Raw genomic sequence first — 25,181 nt, forward strand, 5'->3', positions numbered from 1 at the left:
ATAGCTAAAGTCCGAAAAAGTGTCTGTTTTCATGTACTGCTCCTCCTTGCTCCCTCTACGCTCTGAGTCTGTCAGCTACACTCTGTTGAGCCCACACTGTTAGACCCCACGTGGGCCAAGTCTGCTCTGATTGGTCTGCCGATCCGCTCTGTCGTTATTGGTCAGTTGCTCAGCACGCTTCTCGGAAATGTCCCGCCTCTTTTACCATATTGGGAATGCAGCCACTGGCTCCGTCTGAGGGGAGCATAAACATTAGCACCTTAGCACTACTGTGCTACCGCAGGCTGCGGCATATCGTGGGCGTGCTACAGAAGTTAACGGGCGTGCAACATGAGCTGCTGGGCCACAACGAGCCAATGGGCTTAGATCAGTGATCTCACACTGACGATGACGTCGGACTGACAAATTTTTATCGAGGGGGGCTAGAACCGAGCGTTACATGCAGCTAATGCTACAGCTAACAGGAGGACGTAGGAGAAGCGTGTTTCCGCGGACTTTGAAGTTTTTGCTCATAGATGTGCCTAAACATGCACAGGACACTTGGAAAACACACTAAAGAGCATATAAAACCAGAAAAAGCATACAATGGGACCTTTAACATTGACCAACGGCTGATGTCGGACCAAAGGCTGATGTTTTTTTCCCCAAACTTAAGACTGTCACGGCCCACTTCCAAAAATTTAAATACTCCGGGGCCGTTATAAAATAAAAGTTATGACTACAGCTCCCACTTTCAGTAAGGGTAAAATATTGGACATGACAACATGATCGTAGATAGACTCAAAAGTTTACTAAACAGATAGTAAAATATCATATAATAATAATAATAATTTATCTCCACAGAATAACAAAGGGGTCTGTTTCTGTGGAGGAGCAGCTGCGCTCTGTGTCAGGGCGTCCTGAGAGATCCGGTTTCTACCAGCTGTGGACACTGGTTCTGCAGATAGTGTCTCACCTCATACTGGGACCAGTCTACTTCATCAGGAGAGTCCTCCTGTCCCCAGTGTGTAGAAAGATATGAAATTAGACGAGGACTGCAGATATCCAGTCAGTCCAGCACTGTAACCAGTAGGACTGAAGTCATTGTGTCTGAAAACAAGACTTAGTCATTTATTCAATTTGTTGGTAATGCAGTTAATATTTTCATTAACAATAAATTTAACATTTTAATTAAACTAGATTTTAGCTGTCAGTTTATATTTAATATGTTTTTCTTCTCTTGCAGCAGCACACATTTATTACAGGAATACTATTGTGTCATGCAGTGTGCTTAAAGGGATACTTCACCCATTTGCATTAAGCTTTATATCATTAGAAACCTGATAGTATTTTTGAATGGTCGTGCATCCCGCCCTCATTTTCCCCTGACACGGGAAAGCTCTGTATTTCTTTTCTGCAAAAGGAGCCTCCGATGATGCAAAATCATCATTTTGCGTCATCGGCGGCTGCTTTGGTCAGAGGGGGTGAAACTACATCGCTAGTTCCTCATGTTTTCAACCGTGGGGGTGGGGGGGACCCACTAAAATAATTCACCATTTCGAAAGAAAAACAAATGAAGAGTACTTCAAAAGTCTAATTGAATTTGCTAAATAAGGCCCTGTGTCCACCTGGAGTTTTATTCCGGGAAGAAAAGCGTTGGCTGCGTGCTCGGGAGTGTCTGCATGAAGCGTTTGTGCTCTGAGTATAAAAGCGCATTCTGGGAGTTGTTGTCTTTCTGGGAGTTTGTTGTCAAGAAGGCACCAACTTCAAAATGTATTTCACATTTCTACTGCATACTGTGCATGACCCAATGTCAATACAGATTCATGTTTCAATGGGTGAAGTGTCCCTTTAATGTAATAATGGAGATTTGAACAGTGATGCTATCTCTCCTGACAGAAGCATCAACATCTTCCACTGTCTGACGGAGATGAACGACCTCTCAGTACATCAGGAAATCCAAGAGTTCCTGAAGTCAGAGAAGGAACTCTCTGTGATCCACTGCTCTGCTCTGGCCTACATGCTGCAGATGTCAGAGGAGGTTCTGGATGAGTTCAATCTGAATGAGTACAAGACATCAGACCACGAACGACTGAGACTGATTACAGCTGTGAGGAACTGCAGGAAGGCAAAGTAAGTCCAGATGTGATTAAATGAGTAAAAATAAGCAGTTAATTTTTTCATATATAGACTATGTAATCTCTGTTTGTGAAAACAGTGTTCATCTGAAATATTAACAAACTTATCAGTCCTTTTTATTTTGTTAGTTTTTTTGAGATGCTTTAAATGCTGAGAGTGAAATATATTTTTTTAAGTTCTAGTGTTTATCAACTTCACAGGCTCTGATTTAATAATAATCCCTACATAATATTTTTTTCTCCTTTTATCACCCTATTAGTGTCAGTAATAATTAAAATGAGGATAGTACTTATGACATTATATATTATCATTACACCTCATTAACCACAGACTGGGATAATGTTAATCTCCCGCACAGTCTATGAAGTAATTTCCGTAAAACAGGAATATTTTTCTCTGTCGCGTGAGTAATGCCTGACGAGGGTTGTGTAAGCGTGCATGAATAGTGAAATTTAATTAGTTTTTCTGTCCTCACTTTATGCTGACTGTAAAAACCTAAAGTAACGGTGGTAATGAGATAAACGTTTGATTAATAACAGTGACCTGAGTCCTGAAGTTACCAACAGTAATGCCTTACATCACGTTACAGACAGGGTCCATATTAACGTTTAAGATCACCTGCCAAGATAGCAGGTGGATAAAAAAGTTAACCAGCGGAAAAAAATCGTTTTTGTTTTCGTACATTTGTTGCATTACATTTAATTGTGTTACTGTAAAATCCGGTGTATAAGACGCACTTTTCATACCTATTTTAACGTTTTTGGCTGCGTCTTATACATTGGTGCGACCAATATACCAGTATAAAATACTGAAATACGCCGTCATTAAAGCGGGGCAGCAGCCCCTATCACTGGGGTAAATAAAAACCTTACAGTCTATGTTAAAAACCCATCCCCATTCCCCGTGTATTGAAAGCTGAATGCACGCTGTGCTGGGAAAGACGGCGACACAGACCAGGTTAGCTTTGCGACTTTTCCACATCTTTTCTCCCTCACAAGGTCATAATCATGCATTGACAGAAAACAGTGGTATATTGTTCTGTAAATAAACCTTGTGGAGTGTTCTTTTGATCAAAAGAGTCCTATATTAAAGTTAAAGAGTGACCAGCGGAGTCGGGCAGCTCGACTCACAAGCTAGGAGTCTGTGCCTCACAACTTTCCCTGCAGCAGGCTGAAAGCTCAACTGCCGTACTGTAGCTAGTAGGAGTGAAGACTCCTGAAAGTGAAAACAGACGGAACTAAAGAGCGACACAGCGGCACAGAAACTGCACGTTGTAGACATTGCTGAACACAATATAAATCGTCACACAGGAAAACTGTTTAAACTTTTGTTTTTCTCTCCTAGAGACCTTAAAGACAGGGTGCGACTTATGTTCCAGATTTTACGGTAATAATTAAAACTCCTCAAAAAAAAAGTTTTTAAACGTCATTTCGTTCAATTCTCTCTCTCTCTGCATTTCACCACTTTCTAGTTTCTGCGTGTTCGTGTACAGGGATCCATGCCAACTGAAACTGGGTGTGTTATGTTGGAGTTTGAGGATGAAACTATCTAGTTTGTGTCGTGGCTTGATCAGCTCTGTTCAATGTTGTATTGAAACTATATTTTGTGGGGGTTCGGGAGAGAACACTGCAAGCTATCCAACTAGGTATGAACATTTGTATGCAAGAATATCATTTTGAATAGTGTTACGTTCCCCAAGATGGCTAGGGCATGAGGGGAGTGACAATAAATTAAAACCCAGGGAAAAGAAATGGGGACTAAATATAAGCAAAGTTTAAAATGCAGTTTCCTGTAAGGAAGTTACCTTTTGTCCTTCCAGGTACAACATGATTTGGTCTGAAACACAATTTTACTAGCAAACTCAACAAAGTTCTGGTGGGGAGCCTTCCTCAGGTTAATGAAGTGCTGTCGAAAGGCTTCAGGTACAAGCTCATACACACTCAAAATGGCATCCTTAACCTTGTCATAGTCAAGGGTGTGGTGTCATTAATTGACAAGCAAGAGTAAACTTCCAGGGCCTTACCTTTTAATTTACTCTGTAGTAACGTTGTCCACACATCCTTAGGCCAACGCAAAACTGTGGCAATGCGCTCAAACACAACAAAGAAAGACAACTTCAGACTCTTCAAAAACAGGAACAAGAGAAATATGGTCTGTTACATCAAAATGTATTTCAGAATACAAAGAGGAACACGGACAAGCAGCAAAAACTGAAGACATCGTTGCTACACTGCAGGAAATGACAAAACACTGGCCGCTACCAATGTCTTATCCCTATAAGCCACTGCTAAATTTCTTAACAAAACGAACGAACTGGGTAACACTCACCGCAATAGTGAAACAGATAAATCTGTTGCCGAATGCCAAACACTAGATTACAACACACAACTAGCCAACACACACACATACACAATTTCCTCAGAACCTGCCTAACACAGACTTACCTAACCGTCTTCAGGGACCTGCCGGGCTCGAGTTGAATTTCAAGGCTGCATCAATGGCCGAAGCCTTGAAATGCCTACCCCCACCAGAGAATGTATTCCCCACCCAGGATTTGTCCCGAAAATAAGAAAGGCAAAACAAAAAAATGAGTGGCCAAAGGAAGGACTGCAACAGCCCAGCTGGTTACTCCCCTAACTAAACTGAGGAAGCGTTACACACTAAAGGCTAGACAAAATGCATCCCAAACAACTTACCATTATAGTCACAAGCGATACAATATACAAACAAATTAAGCCTACAACAATTCCAAAGTCTTTTGGATCCCGCACGAGCCCCCAAATTGTTACGTTCTCCAAGATGGCTAAGGGATGAGGGGAGTAACAATAAATTAAAACCCAGGGAAAAGAAATAGGAACAAAATATAAGTAAAGTTTAAAATGATTTATTAACAATCTAAATCAAAATGTGCAACACAAAACAAGCTTCTTCTAAAAATCAAAGCAAAAGAGAAGCCAATTCAAAACTAACACTCAAGATATGAACAATGAGGCCTTAATCAGAACACAAAGCTTCCACAGAAGGATCACACTAAAGTTTTCATCAAAGACACACGCAGTCCAACGACCCACTGGCAATTGGCAGCCTCCTCTCCTGCTCTTTATAGTTTGCCCCTGATTAGTAATTAGCCACAGGTGATGCTGGGCACACTCTGAGGCTGAGGAGCAACACCTGGGGAGCACACACACAGAGAGAGAGAAAACACAAACAAAACTATGGCACGTACTAAATAGTATTGACAAAAATGAAACACTGGAGATGATTCAACTGTTTAACGTACCACTCAGAGACATGCTGTTTTAAGTGCAGCCAATCAGCGCAGCACCCCATTATCATAGCAGCCCCGCCCAATCAGATCCTTACATGAATAATGAGGTTAAAAAATGAGAGGCTGCAGCTCCTGATCAAACTGTTGTAAAGCTATTTCACAATAAAAGCACATCCACAATGTTTAAACCAGTAACTTCTATTGTGGAGAATTTGTTAAAAATAGAACCTGTGTATGATCGAATTAGGGCCTGTGTCCACAACCTCCGTTTCAGAGCGCTTCTCCTCGCACTCTCTCCCTCACTGTTGCTATGTTACCAAAGTTAACGTCTGCTTCCCTCTGTAATGTCCGTTAGTGTGTTTAATATTTTCTTTAAATCAAATAAATATCACCAAGAAAACGAGAAGCCATGCCCTGACTTCAGCAGCAGCTGATGCATTATATGTTCTGCATTTCATACCACCAGTTTCTAGCTTTTGCTTGTTCGTGTACAGGGATCCATGGCCACTAAAACTGGGTGTTTTATGTTGGAATTTAGTCCGGACAGTAGCTGCTGGTAGCCAGCCTCAGACAGGCTTCCAAATGATCATCAGTCATGGTGGAACGGTATTTGGACTTAATAGTCTTCATGTGGGAAAAAGCTGACTCGCACAAATAAGTAGAGCCTAATAATGCAGTCAAGGAGGTAGCACATTTTCTCATGTTTGGGTACTTTTCCTCTGTGAGTAAGTTCCAAAACTGTCCATGAGCCCTGGACTTCAGCTGAATGTCAGCCTGTAGTGTCAACATCTCATCCTCCACTGCAGACGAGTTAGGGTGAAAAAGTGTCGTAATTTTTGATGTAAGTGAATCAACCTCAATATCTTCCCTAAATGGGTAGCACACAAATGTGGCGATTGGCTCGAGTAAAGCAAAGTCTTGAAACCGTCTTGTCAAAGTCTGACAAACAGTTATCAATCTGCTCTGTGTAGCGCGCACTGTCAAGTTGCACACACGCCTTCCCTTGGGTCTCCAGCTCTGATGTGAGGTTTTGAAAGTTCCCCAAATCATGGCGCTGCATCTTTGAGGACAGAAGTTGCATTTTCCGTTTGAAAGCATTAACTGAACTGATCATGTTGACCACGGTTTTGTCTTTTCCTTGCAGCTCTAAATTGAGCTCATTCAGCATGTTAGTGAGATCGGTTAAAACGCCAAATCAAGCAGCCACTGATCGTCATTAAGTTGCTTGTATTCTGCATTTTTACTGACAAGAAGAAACTCCTTTATCTCTGGACAGAGTTCTCGAAATCTCTGCAGGAATTTCCCCCGATTAAGCCATCTTACGTCAGCGTGTAACAACAGGTCAGAGCAGTTGCAGTCAGCCTCCTCCAGATGTGCACGAAACAGCCATCTTTGAAGAGATCTTGCTCAAATAGAACAGACGATTTTCGTTGTCACATCCATTATCTCTTTCATGTTTAGCATTTTTGCACATACAGTCTGGGAAAGCATCGTCCTCCCTGCACTTGGCAATAAATCCATTCAAGCGGCCCACCATCGCGGGCGCACCGTCCGTGGTGATTGACATTAATTTGCTCACCGGGAGCTGGGTTTTCAAAATAAAGTTTTTGAAAGACTGAAAAATGTCCTCTCCCCACGTGTGTTCCTTCATGGGCAGTATTGTTAACAGCTCCTCTTTTGCAGTCATATCGGTTGACTCGTCTAATTGCAACAGCTCCTGATCAAACTGTTGTAAAGCTATTTCACAATAAAAGCACATCCACAATGTTTAAACCAGTAACTTCTATTGTGGAGAATTTGTTAAAAATAGAACCTGTGTATGATCGAATTAGGGCCTGTGTCCACAACCTCCGTTTCAGAGCGCTTCTCCTCGCACTCTCTCCCTCACTGTTGCTATGTTACCAAAGTTAACGTCTGCTTCCCTCTGTAATGTCCGTTAGTGTGTTTAATATTTTCTTTAAATCAAATAAATATCACCAAGAAAACGAGAAGCCATGCCCTGACTTCAGCAGCAGCTGATGCATTATATGTTCTGCATTTCATACCACCAGTTTCTAGCTTTTGCTTGTTCGTGTACAGGGATCCATGGCCACTAAAACTGGGTGTTTTATGTTGGAATTTGCGGATGAAACTATCTAGTTCGTGTCGTGGCTTGATCAGCTCTGTTCAATGTTTTATTCAAACTATATTTTGTAAGAAATGCCACTCAAATTCCAGAGTTTTGAGACATTTATCTATTTACAGTCCGGCATAAAACACAGTAAAGTTCTCTGTTAACTGTGCCGAAGAGAAGTGCAGCTAAAACAGCTAACACTCACTTTCCCCCCATTTGAAACAATATGACCCATTAAAACACACCAAAGGAAATAAATGTCTAAACGTCATAAAGGAGTGTTAGTGTGGACCGTATTGTAAATAATATAAACAGTCCATGGTGTGGACCCTCAGTAAGCAGCGGGCCAGTGAGTGTGACTCCGCAGCAACAAACCGTCATTTCAGCATTTTCCAGCTGCGTGCGTTGAGCTTCTGTTTAATTATAGTTTGTCATGTTCTGACAATAAAGTATAATTATACCATAATTAACCATCTGGTTTCTTCTTGACTCAGGAACAAAAATCAGCTTTTAAATTTGAAATAAATAATTATTGACAATTATCGTGATAATTATCGATATCAACTGATATGAATTTTTTTATCGTGATAACATTTTTTGTCATATCGCCCAGGCCTATGCGAGCGTATATGAGAGCCATCACAGTCATAAAGGTTTCTGCTGAAAAGTGAGTTTCATTTAGATCTTTTTAAGTCACTGTCATTTATTAAGTTGTTCACTTCTCAGATCGTTGTTTTTCAAACGTCTGAGTTATGTTAATTTGCTTCTGTTGAAAAATATCCCATTTCCTGATGAGATCTATTTATACAATACAATGAATAAATACATTTTCTGCATACAACTACAGCCTGTAGAAACATGACTTCTGCAAAGTATAGAAGTTGAGACGTGAATGCTTCTCACAGTAGAAATCACGACCCTATAACCAAAAGATCTTGCATTCATTTTCATACATCTGTGTTGTACTGATTGTGTGTTTTATATGCTGCTGTATACTTTGTTTGTATAAATACTTACAATAAACTATAAGAAAACACTCATGCTTTACAAAAGCTATTTGTAACTTTGTCATGTGTTTTCCAAAGACGCATTAAACCCTCCCTTATAGTGACACTGAGAGGAGGAGCAACACTGACGCTTCAACATCACATTATCTGATATTAAAGTAACAGTTTATTTGAGCCACAGCACAGCTGCAGTCTAGAAAAGTCTCTCCATCTCTCTCCAAAGATCAAGTTTTTCTCAACTAAACAGCCGATTTTCAGTTTAACACCGGTGAGTACTGTTTATTTTTTTACATCTGTTTGAACATTCATTCAACTGTCATAACATAGAAATGTGTCTTTGAAATAAAAACTACATGCATCTTACATTTTCTTCTGTGCCACAATCACAAGTTTAACACCAAACTAAAGTGATCGTCTTGTTAATGGTCAACTGAAGGCAATCACAGCTAGCCTCAGATTATACTCAGGGATTTACCTTCTCTCTCAGTTTCCCACTTGTTAGGATGTTATTAGTCAGTGTCAATCAGACAGAAAACAGTTGAGGAGAATCGGGGTTGGTCACAAAGCTTCACATGACAAATTGTTGTTTTTACTGTCAGATATTCACCTCAGTCCTATTACACAAGTGTAGTGTTGCGTTTCTATGGCATTTCAATGTACAGTCGCATCTTGTCTGGTTAAAGCTGTATAGCTACTTCTGCTTCGAAACTCCACCATTGTTAGCGTTACATATTTGTGCGTTGGTGTGTCTGCGTAGCTCTGCCAACAAACGCTAGTCAGTCCGATTTCTCTGCATTTCATACCACCAGTTTCTAGTTTCTGCTTGTTCGTGTACAGCAGGGGTGCCCACACTTATTTGGCTTGCGAGCTACTTTTAAAATTACCAGGTCAAAATGATCTACCTGCATTCAAATATGCTAAATATATGTGTGTGTGTGTGTGTGTGTGTGTGTGTGTGTGTGTGTGTGTGTGTGTGTGTGTGTGTGTGTGTGTGTGTGTGTGTGTGTGTGTGTGTGTGTGTGTGTGTGTGTGTGTGTGTATATATATACTTTATGTATACTGTATGTATGTTTCCATACCTTGAATCACTGCATTAACCCTTACGGCACAATACAATTTATTACATTTATGGTCACTACCTTACTCTGATGACTTGCACTGAATGGAGTCAGCCAGGGTTGCATAGTCCGGACAGTAGCTGCTGGTAGCCAGCCTCAGACAGGCTTCCAAATGATCATCAGTCATGGTGGAACGGTATTTGGACTTAATAGTCTTCATGTGGGAAAAAGCTGACTCGCACAAATAAGTAGAGCCTAATAATGCAGTCAAGGAGGTAGCACATTTTCTCATGTTTGGGTACTTTTCCTCTGTGAGTAAGTTCCAAAACTGTCCATGAGCCCTGGACTTCAGCTGAATGTCAGCCTGTAGTGTCAACATCTCATCCTCCACTGCAGACGAGTTAGGGTGAAAAAGTGTCGTAATTTTTGATGCAAGTGAATCAACCTCAATATCTTCCCTAAATGGGTAGCACACAAATGTGGCGATTGGCTCGAGTAAAGCAAAGTCTTGAAACCGTCTTGTCAAAGTCTGACAAACAGTTATCAATCTGCTCTGTGTAGCGCGCACTGTCAAGTTGCACACACGCCTTCCCTTGGGTCTCCAGCTCTGATGTGAGGTTTTGAAAGTTCCCCAAATCATGGCGCTGCATCTTTGAGGACAGAAGTTGCATTTTCCGTTTGAAAGCATTAACTGAACTGATCATGTTGACCACGGTTTTGTCTTTTCCTTGCAGCTCTAAATTGAGCTCATTCAGCATGTTAGTGAGATCGGTTAAAAACGCCAAATCAAGCAGCCACTGATCGTCATTAAGTTGCTTGTATTCTGCATTTTTACTGACAAGAAGAAACTCCTTTATCTCTGGACAGAGTTCTCGAAATCTCTGCAGGAATTTCCCCCGACTAAGCCATCTTACGTCAGCGTGTAACAACAGGTCAGAGCAGTTGCAGTCAGCCTCCTCCAGATGTGCACGAAACAGCCATCTTTGAAGAGATCTTGCTCAAATAGAACAGACGATTTTCGTTGTCACATCCATTATCTCTTTCATGTTTAGCATTTTTGCACATAATGCTTGTTGGTGTATTATGCAGTGGTAGTTAAGGAAGTCTGGGAAAGCATCGTCCTCCCTGCACTTGGCAATAAATCCATTCAAGCGGCCCACCATCGCGGGCGCACCGTCCGTGGTGATTGACATTAATTTGCTCACCGGGAGCTGGGTTTTCAAAATAAAGTTTTTGAAAGACTGAAAAATGTCCTCTCCCCGCGTGTGTTCCTTCATGGGCAGTATTGTTAACAGCTCCTCTTTTGCAGTCATATCGGTTGACTCGTCTAATTGCAACAGCTCCTGATCAAACTGTTGTAAAGCTATTTCACAATAAAAGCACATCCACAATGTTTAAACCAGTAACTTCTATTGTGGAGAATTTGTTAAAAATAGAACCTGTGTATGATCGAATTAGGGCCTGTGTCCACAACCTCCGTTTCAGAGCGCTTCTCCTTGCACTCTCTCCTCACTGTTGCTATGTTACCAAAGTTATTGTCTGCTTCCCTCTGTAATGTCCGTTAGGTGTGTTTCAGCTCTGTGTTTAATATTTTCTTTAAATCAAATAAATATCACCAAGAAAACGAGAAGTCCTGTCCTGACTTCAGCAGCAGCTGATGCATGATATGTTGTGTGTTTTGCATTGGTCTCTTCTTTTCTGTTTACATGTCGACATGTTTTTCTATTGCTTTTATGGATTCTATTGTAAAGACAGCTGAATGTGTGCAGCACTTTGAGCCCAAGACAAATTTCCCCATGAGGACAATAAAGAACATCATATCGTATTTAAAACAGGCACTGCCAAATCCAGCGTGTCATTGTGACCCTCGCTCTGACACTGGTCGGTAGGTTGAGCAAGTTCACCCGTGTGACAAGTGCTGATTTCCAACCCTGTTTTATACAGTTCTAGATATAAATGTCTGTCCTAAAGGTCATGGTTGCTGTTAAATACTAACATGTTAGTTTAATATTTAGTTATATAAGTTTAAGTCTTGTCTTGTTATTGGCATTATTCAGGGCAGATCAGACGGACAAATCATGTTAGGATCTAAACAAACTGCACTGAGGTGCTACATGAGGTACTTAGGCAGACAGGAAGGAGGAGAAAATCAAATTAAGGATCACATCAGGTAATGAGATGTGGAGACCTGACCATCTCCGTCTTTCACATTTTTCCTGCTGGTGTCTCACCTGTTTGTTATTTTGTCCTCAGGTTGTTTAACCTGCATGAACGTCATTTATCGTCCTCTGATCAATCTGGAGATCAGAAGATGAGTGAACCAAAACCCTCAGATCCACAGTAAGAGAACTTCCTTTTAACCACTAAACTGTCAAGCTAAAAAAAAAGGCTGTACGTTCACTTTTTGTGCCCATAGCGCTGCTGCTACAAAGGTTGATTGTTTTGTAACACAAGACTAAAACTTGAAGCATGATATATAAAATGTATTTTCAAAGTCTAAAACCAACCACAAGAAGTTTGTTTAGGTGATCAATTAAAAAGGAAGTGACCGACAAAGGAAATGAATATTTCATAGAAGACACAAGACGTGTTTTCAGAGAAACATGTTCTTTACAAAAACATCAACGTAGACAACATGACACTTTGTTTACACCTTTTTTGACCAGCAGCATGTTTCATGATGTATCATAATCAAGGCTTATAATGTTCAAGTGATGAGGCTGATTTATGAATGGAAATGTTGAAACTACTGACAGGCTCTTTGTCTCACTCACAAACGCTTTAAAGAGGATTTCAGTGATTTGAGTTGATTATTCTGAGGCTGGTTAGTTTCCAATGTTTAGCTGCAACTAAACCTGAGAGTCCAAATAATGGATTGATTGTTTGAAATGGATCCTGTATGAGCTTCTATGAGTCACTGTGTTCCCCTCTAAACAGGCTACACTGAAGCTTCAGCTGAATCTGCTTTGAAGTTTTGATTAAAATACTTGGTAACCTGAAACGCCTGCTTCAAAATAAACTGTTGACATCTTTGTTGAACTGTTTAATAGTAAAAACTAAATTTATGTAAAAGTATTTTGTAAAAATCTCAAAATCTCTGTCCCTCTCTCTTCCCCCCCTCTCTCTCTCTCTTTCTCTTTCTCACTCTCTCTCTCTCTCCCTCCCTCCCTCCCTCTCTCTCTCTCTTTGTTCATTTAATCTCTTCATTCAGATTGAGTAGCAAATTGTCAGCTCTGATATCCAACCCCTCCCAGCTGAAACATCTGGACCTGAGGAACAACAAGCTGCAGGATTCTGAATTGAAGCTGCTTTGTGATTTTCTGCAGAATCCAAACTGTACACTGGAGACTCTGATGTCAGTTCTCTTCTTCTCTGTTTGTGTTTTACATCTCATGTGTTTGATTATCAGCTGAAACATTTTCATGTTCACATGTTTCTGACGTCCATGAAGTTTTAGATTGAATGCTGTTCATGTTTATTTTCTTGTTTGAATCTGCATCATAAAAAAATCTGATTTTTACTGAAATAGTTTAAATGGAGTTCTTTAAGTTTTTAAAGTTTCTGATTTTTATTAAATGTTCAAAACTGAAGACACAAGATTATCAGAACTGATATATATTTATTATGAAGTACACACTCACACACACAGACACACACACACACACACACACACACACACACACACACACACACACACACACACACACACACACACACACACACTCTCCCAGGTGTGTAAAGCTCAGTAGAGTATTGGTTGTGTAATCTTGACTGAGGTCAGTAACATGTTGGTGTCTTTATTGACATGAACAGCTGTATGAATGTTTGGATGATGTCTGTAGAAAGCTGACATTTGAATGATCCACAATAACAGAATGACAAAGTCTCTCTACTTATTTTAGGGACACACTCACTTATTGGACCTAGTTATGTTGTTATGTTATCATCTGATTGACCATTCTTTTTGATCACATCTTTTATTCTTTATTCAGTTTGAAGAACTGTGGTTTGTCAGAGATCAGCTGTTCTTCTCTGGCCTCAGCTCTGAAGTCCAACCCCTCCCATCTGAGAGAGCTGAACCTGAAGTTCAACAATCTGCAGGATTCAGGAGTGAAGCTGCTGTGTGATTTTCTGCAGAGTCCAAACTGTACACTGAAGACTCTATAGTCAGTTCCCTTCTTCTCTGCTTCTCTGTTTGTGTTTTACATCTCATGTGTTTGATTATCAGCTGAAACATTTTCATGTTCACATGTTTCTGGCGTCCATGAAGTTTTAGATTGAATGCTGTTCATGTTTATTTTCTTGTTTGAATCTGCATCATAAAAAAATCTGATTTTTACTGAAATAGTTTAAATCAGGGATGTCAGACATACAGCCCGCGGGTCGTATCCGGCCCGACAGCAGGTTTCATCCGGCCCGCGAGACGTTTTGGGAAAAAGGAGGAAATGTATTGAAAAATATTTTGAGATTTTTTTATAAATTAAATATTTGTAATACGTATTTTCCCTGAATTGTATTAAAACGAGTAAAATGAGCAACGTAAAGGTTAATATCATGATACGAAAATTAATTAAATGGGGCACTTTGAACTATTTTCTCAGCAGGGAGTATCACGAGCTGCTCCTGCATTACGTTGGTAATACATCACATCAGCAAACAGGCTGAACACCTGAGAGAGGTGACACAGAATGCAGGTTTTCAAGAGAGATCGAAGGAGTGATATTTCTTTAGTTTGATTTGTTCACAAGTTGCCAGAATCGTATCAAAGCTACGGGACTTAATGACAGGCACACTGCGCGCATCATGACGGTCTTCAGTTCTGTCCACACTTTTTACCAGTTTCTTCTGTCTTCACTGATGTAAAACAAAAGTTTGACTAACAATAACAAACCTTCGTATGGAGTGAGCCTCAAAGAGCAGCTCGTGCAAATAAAAAACAGTCATCTCTGTCCTGCGTAACGGCCCAGACTGTCTCCACACATCCAGACTAAGTGTAGGTTGCGGACACCGGCGTTTAGCCTGATGCATCTCCCGACTAGTTTACTTCTGGTTATTGTTAAAACAGTAAAATGAATAATAACTGATTTTAATTACAGATGGTCCATTTTTAGGTCATCCAGAGGTGAACTTGTTGATCATCTAAAAGTTTCAGCGCGACATCACTTCTAAATGCAGTAGCCTGCTGTTCCGCCTTTATCACCAGCTTTAATCAGACTGTAAAAATATAACTATTACTGAACATTTCATTCTTATCCAAATACGATGTGACGCACAGGCTGTCCGATCATACAGAGGGCCGCTGGTTTAACCGAGGAGCAGGGCTAAAATACTTTCTCGAATTGCGCACAGAGATGGCACAAATTCATGGAGCATAAAAAGTGAGTGACAGAGTTAGTTCATGATAGTGCTGACACGGAGAAGAACGGACTGCCAGACTCGTATCTTAAGTCGTTTAACTGAGTTTACTTAGTTTAAGAAGTTGAACTCCACACGGAGCTGATCAGACTGCAGTGATCAACGCTGAAGGATCAATTCAAGTCTGTTGGTTTGGAAACATGTTATCATTTTATAATGCCTAACACTAAAATACCCAAAGATGCATCAAAGACACTCTGTGTGTTTGTGACAACTTATTCATGTGAGCAGGTTTTATCTGTAATGAAACTTAACGAGTGCAAACTGTGCTGTGGCCTGACATACACAGATCTAAAGTCTCTCTCTCTCTCTCTCTCTCTCTCGCTCTCTCTCTCTCTCTCTCTCTAATGCACTGATCCCAGGGCAGGTAGAATAACATGTGTCAAAGTTTCTATAACCTTGAACAGCAATATTAAAACATAATATGATAATCTCAAACAAAACATAATTATTGATGTTGTCTTCTGTAATGTTGTATATTTAAATATTTCCATGTGCCCTTCTGCTCAGTGTACTTTTACATTTTATGCGTTAACACGCAGTTTTTTATACAAGTACCTTTTTTGTCTTTTTTTCTAATCATACATTAGCCTATAAATCCATGTGTTGAGTTATAGTGATGTCTGCAAAATTAGTCCGGCCCACTTGAGGTCTCATTTGAACAAATCCGGCCCCTGACCCAATAGGACTTTGACATCCCTGGTTTAAATGGAGTTCTTTAAGTTTTTAAAGTTTCTGATTTTTATTAAATGTTAAAAACTGAAGACACAAGATTATCTGAACTGACATATATTTATTATGAAGTACACACACACACACACACACACACACACACAGACACACACACACACACACTCTCCCAGGTGTGTAAAGCTCAGTAGAGTATTGGTTGTGTAATCTTGACTGAGGTCAGTAACATGTTGGTGTCTTTATTGACATGAACAGCTGTATGAATGTTTGGATGATGTCTGTAGAAAGCTGACATTTGAATGATCCACAATAACAGAATGACAAAGTCTCTCTACTTATTTTAGGGACACACTCACTTATTGGACCTAGTTATGTTGTTATGTTATCATCTGATTGATCATTCTTTTTATTCACATCTTTTATTCTTTATTCAGTTTGGTAGGCTGCAGTTTGTCAGAGCTCAGCTGTTCTTATCTGGCCTCAGCTCTGGAGTCCAACCCCTCCCATCTGAAACATCTGTACCTGAGTGTCAACTACCCGCAGGATTCAGGAGTGAAGCTGCTGAGTGATTTTCTGCAGAATCCAAACTGTACACTGGAGACTCTGAGGTCAGTTCTCTTCTTCTCTGTTTGTGTTTTACATCTCATGTGTTTGATTATCAGCTGAAACATTTTCACGTTCACATGTTTCTGACGTCCATGAAGTTTTAGATTGAATGCTGTTCATGTTTATTTTCTTGTTTGAATCTGCATCATAAAAAAATCTGATTTTTACTGAAATAGTTTAAATGGAGTTCTTTAAGTTTTAGAAGTTTCTGATTTTTATTAAATGTTCAAAACTGAAGACACAAGATTATCAGAACTGATATATATTTATTATGAAGTACACACACTCACACACACACACACACACACACACTCACACACACACACACACACACACACACACACACACACACACACACACACACAGTCACAGACACAGACACAGACACACACACTTACACACACACACACGCAGAGACAGACACACACAAACACACACACAGTCACAGACACAGACACACAAACTTACACACACACGCACACACACAGAGACAGACAGACACACACACACACACACAGACACACACACACACACACACTTACACACACACACGCAGAGACACACACACACAGAGACACACGCACACACCGACACACAGAGACACACACACACACACACACACACACAGACACACACAGAGACACAAACACACACACAGAGAGACACACACACTCACGCACACAGACACGCACACACACACTCCCAGGTGTGTAAAGCTCAGTAGAGTATTGGTTGTGTAATCTTGACTGAGGTCAGTAACATGTTGGTGTCTTTATTGACATGAACAGCTGTATGAATGTTTGGATGATGTCTGTAGAAAGCTGACATTTGAATGATCCACAATAACAGAATGACAAAGTCTCTCTTCTTATTTTAGGGACACACTCACTTATTGGACCTAGTTATGTTGTTATGTTATCATCTGATTGATCATTCTTTTTATTCACATCTTTTATTCTTTATTCAGTTTGAGGATATGCAGTTTGTCAGAGCTCAGCTGTTCTTATCTGGCCTCAGCTCTGAAGTCCAACCCCTCCCATCTGAGATATCTGAGCCTGGGTGACAGCAATCTGCAGGATTCAGGAGTGAAGCTGCTGTGTGAGGGACTGCAGAGTCCAAACTGTAGACTGAAGTTTCTGGAGTCAGTTCTCTTCTCTGTTTGTGTTTTACATCTCATGTGTTTGATTATCAGCTGAAACATTTTCACGTTCACATGTTTCTGACGTCCATGAAGTTTTAGATTGAATGCTGTTCATGTTTATTTTCTTGTTTGAATCTGCATCATAAAAAAATCTGATTTTTACTGAAATAGTTTTCAAATAGCGGTGTGCACACTCACACACACAGACAGAGAGAGACACACACACACACTCACAGACTCACACACATACACTCACTCACACACACACACACACACACACACACACACACACACACACACACAGAGAGAGAGACACACACTCACACTCACAGACACACACTCACAGTCACACACACAGACAGAGAGACACACACACACACACACACACACACTCAGAGACTCACACACAGTCACATACACACACAGAGACACACACACACAGACACAGTCACACACACACACACAGCTGTATGAATGTTTGGATGATGTCTGTAGAAAGCTGACATTTGAATGATCCACAATAACAGAATGACAAAGTCTCTCTACTTATTTTAGGGACACACTCACTTATTGGACCTAGTTATGTTGTTATGTTATCATCTGATTGATCATTCTTTTCATTCATATCTTTTATTCTTTATTCAGATTGAAGAACTGTGGTTTGTCAGAGATCAGCTGTTCTTCTCTGGCCTCAGCTCTGAAGTCCAACCCCTCCCATATGACATTTCTGGACCTGAGAAACAACAATCTGCAGGATTCAGAAGTGAAGCTGTTGAGTGATCTTCAGAATAATCCAGACTACACACTGGTGACTGTAATGTGAGTAGAGGGTTGGACTTTTCTTCACTGTTACCTTAAAAACTATTCAGGATTCGTATGATAATGAAAAACCTGGAAACGTTATAGAACTTGAAAACAGAAATCTCCAGGCCCGGAGAAGTTTCTTAAAAGTCCTGGAAAAAATGGTGTTGATTGAATCCTGATCTCCTGCTTGTTCCACTCTGACTTTATGAGGAGGCGGTCATTCACGGTCACTGACCTCAGGCGCCTTATGTCAGTGTCTACAGTGTATATATATTATCAGCAGCACCTTTAAAACAGTTTTTTTTGTACATGATTTATGTAGACATTTTCAACATGAAGTTTTCAACTCGTACAACAACAATGCGTAAAGTACAAGACCACTTCTGGATTAGTAAAACAATAATCTGTAAAACGATGAGAGGGCGCTGAAATGAAAATCACACAACAGCCAAAAAAAAAGAACACACACACACACACACACACACACACACACACACACACACACACACACACACACACACACACACACACACACACACACACACACACAAAAGACATCTGGAGACAATGCCATGTGACATACAAACCATGTGCTACCATATCTATGAGGAGATCAGAACTGGACCAGAAAGTGTGTAATGTAGGTGAGGAGAACCTAGCAGGTTCAGCTTCACATTGGAGAGATCCAACGTGTTCCATAAAGGGAAGCCACATGTAGGAACATTTTGCATTCAGGTTTCTGAGAGAGTATTTCATTATTTCTAATTTCATAAAGGACATGGCGTCCTTTATCCACTTGGTAAAATAGCACGCCTTGCTAGTAGAGTAAGAAAAGATAAAAGGTCAGCAAGGTGAGAGGGCAGCCCATGGTCAGTAGGCAGAACACCAAACAGGCCAATCAAAGGTGAGTGCTGGATGTTAGCGGAGAGTGAGTCGAAAACAGACTTCCAATATGGAAATAGTGCAGGACAGGTCCAAAACATGTGGGCAAGGCTAGCTGGCCCTCAGTGACATCACACGTGGGGTCAGTGCCAGGATAGAAACGGGCTAACCTGCTTTTCGAGCAGTGGACCCTCTGGACTACTTTGCATTGTAAGAACCAGTGACGGCATGCATTGAGAGAGTTGTTTAAACCTGAGATGGTACCTTTGAGGAGAGGATTGATATTAAAAACTGTGTCAGTCAAGATAGTAGGAGGGAGAGCAGGGAAACTAGGGAAGTTGTTGCGGACTAAGTTTCGAGCTTGTAAATATCTAAAGAAGTGGGTCCATAGCAAATTAAATAAATGAGCCAACTGATCAAAAGATGCAAAAGTTCCACTGATGTAAATATTCTTTCCAGAGACAATCCTGTGTTGTTCCCAGGCTGTGAATCTCTTATCAGAGGTCGAGGGAGAAAAAGAAGGGGTGGAGTTTATTGGGGTAAGGAGAGGTGCTGCCTGAGATCCAAAGTGACGTCTGAGTTGAGACCAGATCCAGAGGCAGTTTTAAACTATAACATTGTTTGAGTAAATCAATGATGGTGACGTCAGTGGAAGAGGGAAGTTAGTGAAGAAGAACCACACAAGACTCCTCAATCTGAAGCCATGGCAGGGGTTGGTTGTTACCGCGGCACCAGTACCATGAAATTCAGACATTTGCAGCCCAATAATAAAATAAAAAGTTAGGTCAGGCTAACCCACCCATATCTTTATTTTTCTGTAAAGTATGTTTTTTTGATTCTGGTTTGTTTCAAATAAACTAAGAAACTGAGCTATCAAGTGAGTAGAACAAATGTTTCAGAATGAAGACAGGTTCTCATGGAGAAATATGTAAAAATTTAAGGAGCACCTTTATACAATTAATCCTGCCAGCGAGGAATAAAGGGAGGAGAGACCAACGTTTAAGATCGTGATTGACTTGAGCAAGCAAAGGCCAAAAATGACATTTAAACAAATCTGAGAATTTCTTAGTTACATAAATACCAACCCTGAGAGGGGATAACCTATAGCCAGGCTTTTTAAAATGTGTTTGTTGTCAGGCACAGTCCTTCCACACACACACACACACACACAAACAAATGTTTTAAATGGTTGATCACTAGAGATGACACAATACAGTCAGCACACGGTTCAATATGTACCTCGGTTTTCTGGTCACGGTTCTGTTCTGACGGCTGGGCGTTCAAGTGTTTCTAGTGTTAAGTGTTTTAGGCAAATTTTACAGAACAGCAAGGGATTAAGAAAGAGGAACCTTTTTCATTTTAAAACTATTTATTTTACCTTGAAGCAAAAACAAATTCAGGTGCTCTCCTTTCAGTCAGATTAGATTTGAACATGAAGTAAACAATGAGCTCGATGAATGTAGATAAAAAGAGCATACTGTCATACTTCTCTTTTAGATTATCACTCCTCTCTTCTTGTAATCTTCAGTATTGTAAATATTAGCAGCTCAAAGGACCAGTTTATAGTTATTAATAAACAGCAGAGAGGGCGACGTGCAGACAGAGGAGCACTCAGTGAACATCAGAGCAGTTTGTAAAGACATCCGTCTGTAAACTGCAGAGTTCACTTTACAGGTTAACAAACTGTAGAGCACATGATCAGTTCAACTTTTTGTTTCCTGTATGTGTAATGAGACGTTCCCCAACTCTCGCTCGTCCGTATAGCTCTCTCTCTCTCCCTCTCATGTCCCATCGTTATCTTTTAATGCACGTTATAATGAGAGAGAGAGGCTTTTGAAAAAAGGGCGTTTGTGGTCGTTAATATACCTGGACGAGTGGGAAACACTGCGCTCTACATGTTTTCCAGGCGCTCACGCTCGCCCCACACTTTCAGAAACTGGTCTGTAGTGAGACTCTACTTGAGCCATGACTGCAGCCTGATCTATAAACTGTCACTGTAACGGCCCTGGCGGCCCTTCAGGCAGCCCGGCCCACCGGGAATTGACCACAGTCAGCGCATCAGTTCCCTGGAAGACAACGCTAATGAAGCTGACACACGTCTTCCTAAACTGGAGGACGCTTGCTCTGCTTTGAAGAAGGACAACGAGTCACTGAAAGTTAAGGTGGCAGACCCAAAGGGACACAGCAGGGAACTGATGCTCTGACCGTGCTCTGTGACTGTGCAGTGAATGCTGTCCAGTGTGGGTGCCAGAGCCTCCAACGATGATTTGAAATCAGCCCCCAGAGCTGTTTATTATTTATTAATAAATTAATATTAAATCTCTTCATCAAATTCATTCACTTCTGAGCAGGACTGAAGTCCCTGCTGCTCTTCATACTGGATGTTCTGTATCACTGATAATCAGAATAATCATGATAACGATGATATTATATGATCAGAATAATCATGAAGTCTCTCTCAGAGTGTAATCTCTCATTTATGTCTTTTTATATCAACAGCTGGTGATGAGTCTTTAAAGAGAGGATCCTGCCGACCACAGAGCTGGAAGCAGCAGCTGGTGTGTTGGTCAGTCTTTAACTGGGGCGTGTTACTGGGAGTCTGACGGACCAATCACAGCGCAGGTGACTCTCAGTGCTGCAGTCTGAGCTGCTCTGAGATCAGCTCCACCGTCACACACAGGACCATGACCTCGGACATTTTTCTATTCTCATATTCTGAATTTAAACTGCTTCATGACTCAACGACCAAAGATTACAGTTTTTTCCAATTGCTAAAACACAATTTTGAAAACTAGGCTGGTTTTATCAAAATACTTAACACAATTCACAAAACCACAAACTGCAACATACTTCAAATATCCTGCAAAATGAAGCACTGCAACCAAAACTACATATAGCATTATCAAAATCAAACTTTTGCACCAAATGGCACACACTTCATTCATATTACCAGATTTTTTTTTGAAAGTTGTTTTGTTCTTTGGCCATGAACTCCTCTGCCAGTTCTACCCCTACCTCTCACTCTTCCTCCCCCTCTCATTCTCACCCTCCTTCTTCCTCTTCCTCTCTCTGCAACCTCTTTCGTTGTTGTTGTAAAAAAAAAAGATGCTCACTTGTGGTCTTTTCATAGTGCTTACTTCCTGATTGAAGTGATAACAATTAACCATTGAGGTGTTTGGCCAGGTGGCACATACATTGGCCAATTAGCTCATGTAGTGTCATTTGGAATGGCAGTGTTTTGAAATGGCAAACGTGACTTTACGTCAGATTGTTGTGTCTTATGCAGAGAACCGTGTTTGGTAACAACGGACACGTTATCAAACTATCTTATATCTATAACTATCTAATCATTCTGATGTTTATTACACTTTGATGTTTGAACCTTCTGTTTTTATTATCTCAGGATTTTAAATAGAAATAAATTCAATCTGTGGAGGGTTTTATTTGAATAATAATTCATGTTTAGGTTCTGTTGCTGCTATCACTGCTTTCTGCCAGCAGGTGTCACTGTTTCCACAGTTTTCTCCCAGACTGATCGATCTGAAGAGATTATTTCTGTGTCAGGAAACACAAAGAAAGATAGATGATGCCAGCTCTTTTATTTGTTCTTCTGTTTTTATATTTCATGTTCAAGTTTAATGTCTCTTTTTGTAATCACTGCCCCCTAGTGGGGCTTCTGTTTATCAAATATCACAGTCGGGTGTTTTGGATTTTATTAAGGCTCTACATTAATCTTCTTTGAAATTAAAGTTTATTTGACACAAACATGAAGTTTTGTGGTTGTGTTTTCAGATATTATGTCTTTGTTAGATCATCTGGCACCAAGTCTGCAACCAGAAAGAAACTAGAGCATTGCTCTTGTCTACAATCTGACTCCCGCTACAGAGAACCTGCTCGACTCAGATCAACCTTCAACAGATTGAACAGCTGACCTTAACTTTGCATCGATCACCAAGAGACTGATCCTAAGCAAGAGGCTTTTATCTGGGCCGAGATACCTTAAGGAAGTGCAAACAAACAGCTTTAAGTCTGATCGGACAGGAAGTGACCAGAGACAGAGCACGCCTCCATTTGTTTAAATACAGAGATTTATTAAATATTAACAATAATTTAAGATTGATTGATTTGTCCGACAACACAGCAGCTTCATGTGCAACATGAAATTTAAAGAGACAATACAAAGACAGAAACATGAGACACGTGATTTTAAACAGGATCTGTGATTCAACTTTCACTTTAGGATTAACGGGTGAACAAAAGAGTTCTTCAGTCCGACCTCATTAAATCATACAGCTCTGTATCCTATATCCTGCTGACATTGTTGAAAATACACTTTATCTTTACTCCGAGACAACGTGAACCTCCTCTCAATAAAACACTGTTCAAAGACAGAAGCAGCGACCACTCAAACTCATCTCCAACATATCTGATACACGTCATGTGATTTACAGAATCAGACACTGAAAGTGTTTCCACAGACGATCGTACGACTTCTCTCTGGAGACTTCTCCTGTGAACTGTCAGGTCACCAGCAACTCTGAATGCAGACGCTTTTCCACCTGTGTGAATTCTCACGTGCTTATTCAAAGAGCTTGTCTTGCTGAATGATGGTTTTTCACCTGTTTGAGTTCTTCTGTGATGTTTCAGGTTTGTCCTCTGAAAGAATCTTTTCCCCACATGTGGTGTAGGAGCATGTCTTCTCACATGGACTGTGAACCTCTCTTTGATTTAAAGATGTGTCGTGCAGGTAAACCGCTGTCCAGCTGTGTGCGTCCTGTTGTGACGATTCAAGTTTGATCATCGAAAGAATCTTTTCCCACAGAAGCCGCAGGAGTGTGGTATCTCACCTGTGTGGGCACTTCTCGTGTTTTTTCTCAGATCACAACTAAATCTGTAGGTTCTTCCAAATGTTCTGCAAGTAAACGGCCTTTCGTCTGTATGAGTTATAGAGTGAACTTTCAAATGAGAGGAATGAGAGAATCTTTTCCCACAGGTGCTGCAGGAGTAAGTCTTCTCTTGTATGAATCGTTAGTTCTGACTTGAAACTCAATACTTTCCCACAATTCTTGCAAGTATGCGTCTCCTGACCTGAGTGCACGACACGCTGATGTGTCAGTAATTCTGATTCATGCTCAAAAGCTTCTCCACGTGTTACATTTGAAAGACGTTTGACTTTGGTGAGAATTAGAATCAGTCTCTGATGTTTTAGTGTTTTTTCTTGTTGATTCTGAGTCTCTGAGCTCGCTGCCTTGGGATCTTGATTCTCAGCATCCTGAGAGTTGTGAGAAAGGAGCTGGTGTTTATTTAGTAGTTGTTCTTCACTGTGGTCTCTCCTCATGAGTAAGAGTCATCATGGATGTGTCAGTCTCCTGCTTCAGTACGAGCTACTCTCCCTCCTTACTGCTGCAGAGTCCCTCCTGCTCCTCTTTAACCTGTGGAGGCTCTGGATCCTCTTGGTAAAAACTACAAAAATGTCTTCCGCAGCAGCCGTTAGTCGCTGGTTGATAAACTCTCTCAGACTCTCAGCTGATCACATTGTTGTTGTTTTATTAAACTTTAAAAAAGATGAACTAGGACAACAGACAAGTCTGAGAGGAGATGTAGCTGCGTTCACAGTAAGTCTCATGGAGAAGGAGTGGAAATAATTAAATAACTTCAAACTTCTTCTCCCTCCTTTTTGGATCAAATCAATAAAAATAAAATTCACACGGCGACCTGTAAAATGGAAATAGAAAGAATTTAAAAACTTCTTTTGTCTGACATCTTTCATTCGTACAAATTCCTTTTTTTTCTGTCTGCTTATAATTATTAAGCAATTGAATCATTTACTATTTGCATGTTTTTTTAAGCATTTCTCAGTTTTGTTCTACTTTATTTGTTTATTTTTTTCTGTTTTATCTCCCTTAGATTGTTTCTGTCTTTTTGATGATGTATTTTTTACTAAGGACTAACTCGTAAATGTTAAGACCGTAAATATGTTTAACATTGGCGTCACTTTGGTTTATTTATTATCAGTTTGTTATTTGTTAATTACGATGAGGATTAGGGCCACATTAAAAAACTTTTTTTTTTTAAATTT

General features: G+C 40.4%; 1 protein-coding gene across 2 annotated transcripts; it reads left to right on the plus strand.

Annotated features, from left to right (window-relative positions):
- Positions 1–1,894: 1,894 nt before the first annotated feature.
- On the plus strand, positions 1,895–22,867 carry LOC136179730 (NACHT, LRR and PYD domains-containing protein 14-like). Of its 2 annotated transcripts, XM_065957344.1 has the most exons (8): positions 1,895–2,112; positions 11,818–11,904; positions 12,776–12,919; positions 13,557–13,730; positions 16,104–16,277; positions 17,243–17,416; positions 18,062–18,235; positions 21,602–22,867. In XM_065957344.1, exons 1-8 carry the CDS (start codon positions 1,910–1,912, stop codon positions 21,606–21,608), a joined length of 1,137 nt encoding a protein of 378 aa, XP_065813416.1. In that variant the 5' UTR covers positions 1,895–1,909; the 3' UTR covers positions 21,609–22,867. The 2 variants fall into 2 exon arrangements, with proteins under 2 accessions (XP_065813416.1, XP_065813417.1); XM_065957345.1 differs by lacking the exons at positions 11,818–11,904; positions 12,776–12,919.
- The last annotated feature ends 2,314 nt before the right edge of the window (positions 22,868–25,181 follow it).

Source organism: Labrus bergylta, chromosome 7 (genome assembly GCF_963930695.1).
Source record: "Labrus bergylta chromosome 7, fLabBer1.1, whole genome shotgun sequence".
Classification (NCBI taxonomy): Eukaryota; Metazoa; Chordata; class Actinopteri; order Labriformes; family Labridae; genus Labrus; species Labrus bergylta.